Source organism: Salvelinus alpinus, chromosome 30 (assembly GCF_045679555.1).
Source record: "Salvelinus alpinus chromosome 30, SLU_Salpinus.1, whole genome shotgun sequence".
Taxonomy (NCBI): domain Eukaryota; kingdom Metazoa; phylum Chordata; class Actinopteri; order Salmoniformes; family Salmonidae; genus Salvelinus; species Salvelinus alpinus.
The window spans coordinates 46,007,624-46,017,390 of record NC_092115.1 but is presented as its reverse complement, the minus strand read 5'-3'; the positions used below and the strand labels follow the sequence as shown (position 1 = coordinate 46,017,390).

Below are 9,767 nucleotides of genomic sequence, written 5' to 3'. Positions count from 1 at the left end.
TCATACAGCTGGAAGAAAGATATATAGAAGAAAGCCAAGAGGACTCTAGTAGAAACAGAGATCTAAGAAGGACGTTTCGTTCTCTTCTGACCCGTGGCTGGCTGCAACATTATGTGTCCCCCAAATGGCACCCTATTCCATATGTAGAGCACTACTTTTGACCAGTACCCATAAGGATCTGAGCAAAAGTAGTGCACTATATAGGGAATAGGGCACTGAGATCCTATATGTTATATATGGGTTCTATATGTAACTCTATAGGGTGCCACTTGGGACACACGAAAGTCACAGTAGAGTATTGAAACACGGCCCCTAACACGGCTCCTGTATGCATTCCAAATGGCACCCTATTCCCTATGTAGTTCACTATTTTTGATCAGGACCCATAGGGCTCTGGTTAAAAGTAGGGCACTATATAGATAATAAGGTGCCATTTGGCATGGAACTCATGGCCCTCCTCTCTCCTCCATAGTGAGTTCGATTCCCGGGACCACCCATATGTAAAATGTATGCAATGCACAACTTTAAGTAACTTTGGCTAAAAGTGTCTGCTAAATGGCATATATTATTACTATTATATTATTAAGTCAAATCAACAATGATTGTCAACGTCTTAAGTGAATAATGAGGGTGGATGACATAATCAGAGTTTACCTACAGCCACAGGTTAGCCACTGTGTGTAGGCCTACACATCCACCACTACAGAGCACTGTACCAAATACCCAAATGGGGTAAAGCAAAGTAACAAAAACATCAAAACTGTACCATAGCCAGCATCAAACTGAAGAGTACACTAACCAGTACCATATTGGGTCACATCCTCCTCGATCTGCATCTCTTGATAAACGTATGCCGTTCCCCCCAAGACCTCGCAAAACTTTAGAGTAAACCATATCACCCCAGAGCCCGTCATGACTACCTCCCAAATGGCATCCTATTCCCGATATCTTATGGTGAGACTCTGGTCAAAAGTAGTGCACTATATAGGGGATGGGGTGCCTTTTGAGACGCTACCCTAGTCTACAACAACACCCTGCTAGATCAAAACTCAACACAACTCAACAATGGTTGAACCTGGACACAGAAGCCTCAGAACATTGAATTGTAAAAGTGAATGTCACCCAAAACTCTGAACCTTTGGTCCACAACTCCATATAAAAATATTAAAAAATGTTTCCAAATGCCATTTTTTCTTATTCTATTTAGGTATAAATATGGATATTCTACTGTGCAAGTGAGAGAAACCAATACAGTAATATTTGAGGATGGGGGACTGGGGGCATTTTGTACAAATTGTAGAGATTTATTTAAATAGAAAAGCTCTTTCACCCGCTTCCCAAACACACAGCATTGACCTCCGGTGGGTGAAATGTGGGGTAGTCAGAGGAGGAGGAAGGAGCATTTGTAGAAGCTTGCTACAGCTCCATCCTTTCCCGATTAGGTTACCTTATATAAGTGGCATACTGTATACAAAACTGTATTTCATTATATAGTCCACACATACAGTGCCTTGCAAAAGTATTCATCCCCCTTGGTGTTTTTCCTATTTTGTTGCATTACAACCTGTCATTTAAATTGATATTTATTTGGATTTCATGTAATGGACATACACAAAATAGTCCAAATTAGTGAAGTGAAATTTGAAAAGTACTTACTTAAAAATATTATAAAAAAGAAAAATGTGAAAAGTGGTGTGTGCATATGTATTCACCCCCTTTGCTATGAAGCCCCTAAATAAGATCTGGTGCAACCAATTACCTTCAGAAGTCACATAATTAGTTAAATAAAGTCCACCTTTGTGCAATCTAAGTGTCACATGATCTGTCACATGATCTCAGTATACCTATTCTAAAAGGCCCCAGAGTCTGCAACAACACCAAGCAAGCGGCACCATGAAGACCAAGGAGCTCTCCAAACAGGTGAGGGACAAAGTTGTGGAAAAGTACAGATCAGGGTTGGGTTATAAAAAAATATCCAAAACTTTGAACATCCCATGAATCACCATTAAATCCCATTATTAAAAAATTTAAAGAATATGGCACCACAACAAACCTGCCAAGAGAGGGCCGCCCACCAAAACTCACAGACCAGGCAGGGAGGGCATTAATCAGAGAGGCAACAAAGAGATCAAAGATTACCCTGAAGGATCTGCAAAGCTCCACAGCGGAGATTGGAGTATCTGTCCATAGGACCACTTTAAGCCGTACACTCCACAGAGCTGGGCTTTACGGAAGAGTGGCCAGAAAAAATCCATTGCTTAAAGAAAAAAATAAGCAAACATGTTTGGTGTTCGTCAAAAGGCATGTGGGAGACTCCCAAAACATATGGAAGAAGGTACTCTGGTCAGATGAGACTAAAATGTAGCTTTTTGGCCATCAAGGAAAATGCTATGTCTGGCGCAAACCCAACACCTCTCATCACTCCGAGAACCCCATCCCCTGTTTTTCATCTGCAAGGACTGGGAAACTGGTCAGAATGATGAATGGCGCTAAAGACAGGGAAATTCTTGAGGGAAACCTGTTTCAGTCTTTCCAGCAGGACAATGACCCTAAGCATACTGCTAAAGCAACACTCGAGTGGTTTAAGGGGAAACATTTAAATGTCTTGGAATGGCCTAGTCAAAGCCCAGACCTCAATCCAATTGAGAGTCTGTGGTATGACTTAAAAATTGCTGTACACAAGCAGAACCCATCCAACTTGAAGGAGCTGGAGAAGTTTTTCCTTGAAGAATGGGCAAAAATCCCAGTGGATAGATGTGCCAAGCTTATAGAGACATACCCCAAGAGACTTGCAGCTGTAATTGCTGCAAAAGGTGGCTCTACAAAGTATTGACTTTGGGGGGGATAGTTATGCACGCTCAAGTTCAGTTTTTTTTGTCTTATTTCTTGTTTGTTTCACAATCAAAAATATTTAGCATGTTGTGTAAATCAAATGATACAAACCCCCCCAAAAATAAATTTTAATACCAGGTTGTAAGACAACAAAATAGGGAAAATGCCAAAGGAGGTGAATACTTTCGCAAACCACTGTACCCCTCATCTGGTTATGGAGAGTCGTACCCCACCGTACCATGGAGAGTCGTACCCCACCGTACCATGGAGAGTCGTACCCCACCGTACCATGGAGAGTCGTACCCCACCGTACCATGGAGAGTCGTACCCCACCGTACCATGGAGAGTCGTACCCCACCGTACCATGGAGAGTCGTACTCCAACGTACCATGGAGAGTCCTACTCCAACGTACCATGGAGAGTCGTACCCCAACGTACCATGGAGAGTCGTACCCCAACGTACCATGGAGAGTCATACTCCAACGTACCATGGAGAGTCGTACTCCACTGTACCATGGAGTCATAGTCCACCGTACCATGGAGAGTCATACTCCAACGTACCATGGAGAGTCGTAGCCCACTGTACCATGGAGAGTCGTACTCCAATGTACAGTGGAGAGTCGTACTCCAACATACCTTATAGGTGTGCAGCACGTGGTCCTTGGCCTACCAGTTGTTCTCTTTCTTGTCGGAGGTAAAATCACCATATTGGCATGAAGGCTGTTATACCATGATGCCTTGGATGTGTCCCAAATTGCACTCTATTCCCGATATAGTGCACATTTTTGATCAGAGTCCCTGGCCTTGGTCAAAACTAGTGCACTACATGGGGATTAGGGTGCCATTTGGAACGCACACCATGTTTCATTTTCCTTCACTTCTTGGAGGAGCCCTTTGGCCATGCCAGTTGAGCAGTTTGTGGTGGCATCAAGAAGAAGCAGGCTATAAAGAGGTCCACATACGGAGTACAAGCTGTCGCCTTGCCTGAGCACAGCAGTGACGCAAGACCATCTCCTTGAACGTGTGAGAGAGTGTGTGTGTTTGTTAATATCTTGTTAATATACGTTAATATCCAAACACCTTTTGGAGAAATGTCCTTTGGTCTGACAAAAATAGAACTGTTTGGCCATAATGACCATCGTTATGTTTGGAGGAAAAAGGGGAGGCTTGCAAGCCAAAGAACACCATCCCAAACGTGAAGCACGGGGGTGGCAGCATCATGTTGTGGGGGTGCTTTGGTGCAGGAGGGACTGGTGCACTTCACAAAATAGATGTCATCATGAGGGAGGAAAATTATGTGGATATATTGAAGCAACATCTCAAGACAACAGTCAGGAAGTTAAAGATTGGTCGCAAATGGGTCTTCCACATGGACAATGACCCCAAGCATACTTCCAAAGTTGTGGCAAAATGGCTTAAGGACAACAAAGTCAAGGTATTGGAGTGGACATCACAAGCCCTGACCTCAATCCCATTGAAAATTTGTGGGCAGAACTGAAAAAGCATGTGTGAGCAAGGAGGCCTACAAACCTGACTCAGTTACACCATCTCTGTCAGGACGAATGAGCCAAAATTCCCCCAACTTATTGTGGGAAGCTTGTGGAAGGCTACCCAAAACGTTTGACCCAAGTTAAACAATGTAAAGGCAATGCTACCAAATACTAATTGAGTGTATGTAAACTTCTGACCCACTGGGAATGTGATGAAAGAAATAAAAGCTGAAATCATTCTCTCTACTATTATTCTGACATTTCACATTCTTAAAATAAAGTGGTGATTCTAGCTGACCCAAGACAGGGAATTTTTACCAGGATTAAATATCAGGAATTGTAAAAAAAATTGTTTAAATGTATTTGGCTAAGGTGTATGTAAACTTCTGACTTCAACTGTATATACAGAGATGGGTTGAGAGGAAAGAGAGACAGAGTCGAACTGGATGCTTTCTATCAGCATGTAAATAATCACACTCTGTGAAACCCCTCCTCCTCTCCTCGTTTAAGAAAAGTACTCCCAGCCGCTCTTTCTCTTATCATTTCATGTCTTCCTTCCCTTGATTGTGGCTTTCGCTTTATCAGCTCTCGGAGCTTAAGATTGCACACAATAGAGTGTTTGAGAGAAACTGTGTAAGATTGTTTGTGTATATGGGATAGAGCAAGTGTGTAGACAGCAGAAATGTGTTGAGTGCATAGACTAAAAACAATATGGACGAAGCCATCAATGACGTCACCCCGTAGTTTCCTATGAGAACGCTCTGTGGCGCATTTGATGAAGAGGAAGTGTCATTTCAGCGTGTCGCAATCTTGCTACAATGGAAGAGTTTTTGGAAATATTGCATGGGCAGTTTGAGCTACTCTAGGAAGTGATGTTGCAGGATAGCTCAGTGCTGCCCCCTCTCATGGAGTTTTCAAGTTAAAGGCCGACCGAGGTACTGCAGGCTGACATTAGCAACTAAATGATCCTATAACTTTGTCTGTGTGATTTAAAGTAGTCGGTTCAAGGACATACAGTGGGGAGAACAAGTATTTGATACACTGCCGATTTTGCAGGTTTTCCTACTTACAAAGCATGTAGAGGTCTGTAATTTTTATCATAGGTACACTTCAACTGTGAGAGACGGAATCTAAAACAAAAATCCAGAAAATCACATTGTATGATTTTTAAATAATTAATTTGCATTTTATTGCATGACATAAGTATTTGATCACCTACCAACCAGTAAGAATTCCGGCTCTCACAGACCTGTTAGTTTTTCTTTAAGAAGCCCTCCTGTTCTCCACTCATTACCTGTATTAACTGCACCTGTTTGAACTCGTTACCTGTATAAAAGACACCTGTCCACACACTCAATCAAACAGATTCCAACCTCTCCACAATGGCCAAGACCAGAGAGCTGTGTAAGGACATCAGGGATAAAATTGTAGACCTGCACAAGGCTGGGATGGGCTACAGGACAATAGGCAAGCAGCTTGGTGAGAAGGTAACAACTGTTGGCGCAATTATTAGAAAATGGAAGAAGTTCAAGATGACGGTCAATCACCCTCGGTCTGGGGCTCCATGCAAGATTTCACCTCGTGGGGCATCAATGATCATGAGGAAGGTGAGGGATCAGCCCAGAACTACACGGCAGGACCTGGTCAATGACCTGAAGAGAGCTGGGACCACAGTCTCAAAGAAAACCATTAGTAACACACTACGCCGTCATGGATTAAAATCCTGCAGCGCACGCAAGGTCCCCCTGCTTAAGCCAGTGCATGTCCAGGCCTGTCTGAAGTTTGCCAATGATCATCTGGATGATCCAGAGGAGGAATGGGAGAAGGTCATGTGGTCTGATGAGACAAAAATAGAGCTTTTTGGTCTAACTCCACTCGCCGTGTTTGGAGGAAGAAGAAGTATGAGTACAACCCCAAGAACACCATCCCAACCGTGAAGCATGGAGGTGGAAACATCATTCTTTGGGGATGCTTTTCTGCAAAGGGGACAGGACGACTGCACCGTATTGAGGGGAGGATGGATGGGGCCATGTATCGCGAGATCTTGGCCAACAACCTCCTTCCCTCAGTAAGAGCATTGAAGATGGGTCGTGGCTGGGTCTTCCAGCATGACAACGACACGAAGCACACAGCCATGGCAACTAAGGAGTGGCTCCGTAAGAAGCATCTCAAGGTCCTGGAGTGGCCTAGCCAGTCTCCAGACCTGAACCCAATAGAAAATCTTTGGAGGGAGCTGAAACTCCGTATTGCCCAGCGACAGCCCCGAAACCTGAAGGATCTGGAGAAGATCTGTAGGGAGGAGTGGGCCAAAATCCCTGCTGCAGTGTGTGCAAACCTAGTCAAGAACTACAGGAAACGTATGATCTCTGTAATTGCAAACAAAGGTTTCTGTACCAAATATTAAGTTCTGCTTTTCTGATGTATCAAATACTTATGTCATGCAATAAAATGCAAATTAATTACTTAAAAATCATACAATGTGATTTTCTGGATTTTTGTTTTAGATTCCGTCTCTCATAGTTGAAGTGTACCTATGATAAAAATTACAGACCTCTACATGCTTTGTAAGTAGGAAAACCTGCAAAATCGGCAGTGTATCAAATACTTGTTCTCCCCACTGTATATCTGGTGAAATATAATAAATTATTGGTACCAATATTTGTGTATATAACAAAAATGTATATACACAAAAGTTTTCCACGAAGATCGGCACTTCACCAGTCACTTTTAATTAGGGATCCTGTTATCTGGAAACAATGACTGCAGTTTTGCGTCGGTCTTCAACTTGAAATCCTCAATGCCAGGGGGAAGTCGTTCTCCCCGGTTGAGTGTATCTTTCTGTTTCACTCGGACAAGTACGTTTGTTTTTAGGTGTATACAGTACATTCGGAAAGTATTCAGACCCATTGACTTTACCACATTTTGTTACGTTACAGCCTTATTCTAAAAGGGATTACATTGATTTATTTCTCATCAATCTACACACACTACCCCATAATGACATAGCGAAAACAGGTTTCTATACATTTTTGAAAATGTATTACAAATAAAAAACAAAAGTACCTCATTTACATAAGTATTCAGACCCTTTGCTATGAGACTCAAAACTGAGCTCAGGTGCATCCTGTTTCCATTGATCATCCTTGATCATCCTTGAGATCATCCTTGAGTGTCTAAACTTGATTGGAGTCCACCTGTGGTAAATTCAATTGATTAGACATGATTTGGAAAGTCACACACCTGTCTATATAAGGTCCCACATTTGACAGTGCATGTCCGTACAGACCGAGACATGTTTGTGTCGGGACACAGATCTGGGGAAGGGTACCAAAACATTTCTGCAGCATTGAAGGTCCCCAAGAACACAGTGGCCTCCATCATTCTTAAATGGAAGAAGTTTGGAACCACCAAGACTCTTCCTAGAGCTGGCCACCCGGCAAACGGAGCAATCGGGGAGAAGGGCCTTGGTCAGGGAGGTGACCAAGAACCCGGGGTCAAGGGGTCACTCTAATAGAGCTCCAGAGTTCCTCTGTGGAGATGGGAGAACCTTCCAGAAGAACAACCATCTTAGCAGCACTACACCAATCAGGCCTTTATGGTAGAGTGGCCATACGGAAGCCACTCCTCAGTAAAAAGCACATGACAGCCTGCTTGGAGTTTGCCAAAAGGCATCTAAGGACTCTCAGACCATGAGAAACAAGATTTTCTGGTCTGATGAAACCAAGATTGAACTCTTTGGCTTGAATGCCAAGCGTCACGTCTGGAGGAAACCTGGCACCATCCCTATAGTGAAGCATGGTGGTGGCAGCATCATGCTGTGGGAATGTTTTTCAGCGGCATGAGAGAAACTCCCCCCTATACAGGTGTGCCAAGCTTGTAGCATCATTCCCAAGAAGACTCAATGCTGTAATAACTGCCAAAGGTGCTTCAACAAAGTACTGAGTAACGGTTCTGAATACTTATGTAAATGTGATATTTCCGTTTTTTATATATGTGCAAAAATGTCTAAAAACCAGTTTTTGCATTATCGGGTATTGTGTGTAAATTATTGAAGGAAAAAAACTATTTAATCAATTTTAGAATAAGGCTGTACCATAACAAAATGTGGAAAAAGTCAAGGGATCTGAATACTTTCCGAATGCACTGTATGTACTATGTACGTATATGTGTGTATGAAAACCACTGTGTACTACACAATACATCTCTCACACGTGTGTCTGCATCCTCTGCGTGTGTCTCTGATTGTAGTCCGTACCAGGAGGAGAGGAGTAGGAGAAGCGGGTGGAGGTCCCATACTTCCCCAGCAGAGTTTCTGGACCAGGACCTAGTCCTTGGACTGGCCCTGGTCCCACCCCTTGTCCAGTCGGGTACATCTCATAGGCTGGTCCTACGTCCGGGGGTGGGGCAAAGCCCATCCGATAGGTGGGATACTTGGCGGGGTAGCCGTAGTTGTCATAGGTGAGCTGAGTGTTGCTGTCCAATAGGGCGCAGTCTCCGGGGAATTCGCTGGTCTGTGAAGTGGGATGGGAGGGATGGGTGATGTTGGGCGGGGCTTGGCTCTGCCCAGCCCTAGTGAAGGTGTTGAACTGGGCGTAGTTAGTATGAGACATCCTGGACGGAGGTCGGGGGTCGTAGCACCCTGCCCGTGACCCCGGATTCCCCGGGACCCCTCCTGCCACCACCGCCCCACCGGGGCCCCCTGCTGGTCCACTGGAGGTAGCTCCTGTTGCTCCCCCCGGAGGGTTGGAGTTCCGGAACTCTCCCTGGTACAGCATAGAGCGGGACGACGGCCTGGCATCGTCGTGGGTGGTCGCGCGGACATTGTAGTAGCCGTTCGTTGGATCCTAAGTATAGAGATGATGAGGAAATAGTGCGATTTTTACATGGGTTAAAATTTGAGGTTTGAGCATTATTTGGGCTGTGAGCTAGTCATGTTTGATATGCTGTGTGTAAGTTGTGCATTGTACTGTCCTAAGGATAGAGGTGAGGCGATGGTGAGCTTTTTACAAGCTTACATGAGTGTTTAAATTTGAGATGTGAGCATATTTGAGGTGAGGTAGTCAATGTGATAATTTATGTGAAATGTTATGTGTAAGTTGTGTATTGTGATTTCCTAAGGATAGTGAGCTTTTTACATGTGTTTACATTTGAGGTGTCAGCATATTTGAGGTGTAAGGTAGTCATTGTGATATTTTGTGTGATGTGTTTGTGTATTGTATACAGTCACCCATCTACACACAATAGGCCATAATGACAAAGTGAAAACTTGTTTTTAGAAATGTTTGCAAATTTATTGAAAATTAAATACAGAAATATCTAATTTTCAATTAATGTTAGAATCACATTTGGCGGCGATTACAGCTGTGAGTCTTTCTTGGTAAGTCTCTAAAAGCTTCCCAGACCTGGACTGTACAATATTTGCACATTATCTTAAAAAAAAATATT

General features: G+C 43.5%; 1 protein-coding gene across 3 annotated transcripts in view; it reads right to left on the bottom strand.

The window, feature by feature from the left end:
* Positions 1 to 6,948: 6,948 nt before the first annotated feature.
* Positions 6,949 to 9,767, bottom strand: part of LOC139559838 (kin of IRRE-like protein 1) — a 95,989-nt gene continuing 93,170 nt past the window's right edge. For all 3 annotated transcript variants that reach the window (XM_071376212.1, XM_071376211.1, XM_071376210.1), the window contains one exon: positions 6,949 to 9,166. In XM_071376212.1, coding sequence (XP_071232313.1) covers positions 8,528 to 9,166 — 639 coding nt within the window. In that variant the 3' untranslated portion in view covers positions 6,949 to 8,527. The remainder of the gene's footprint in view (positions 9,167 to 9,767) is intronic.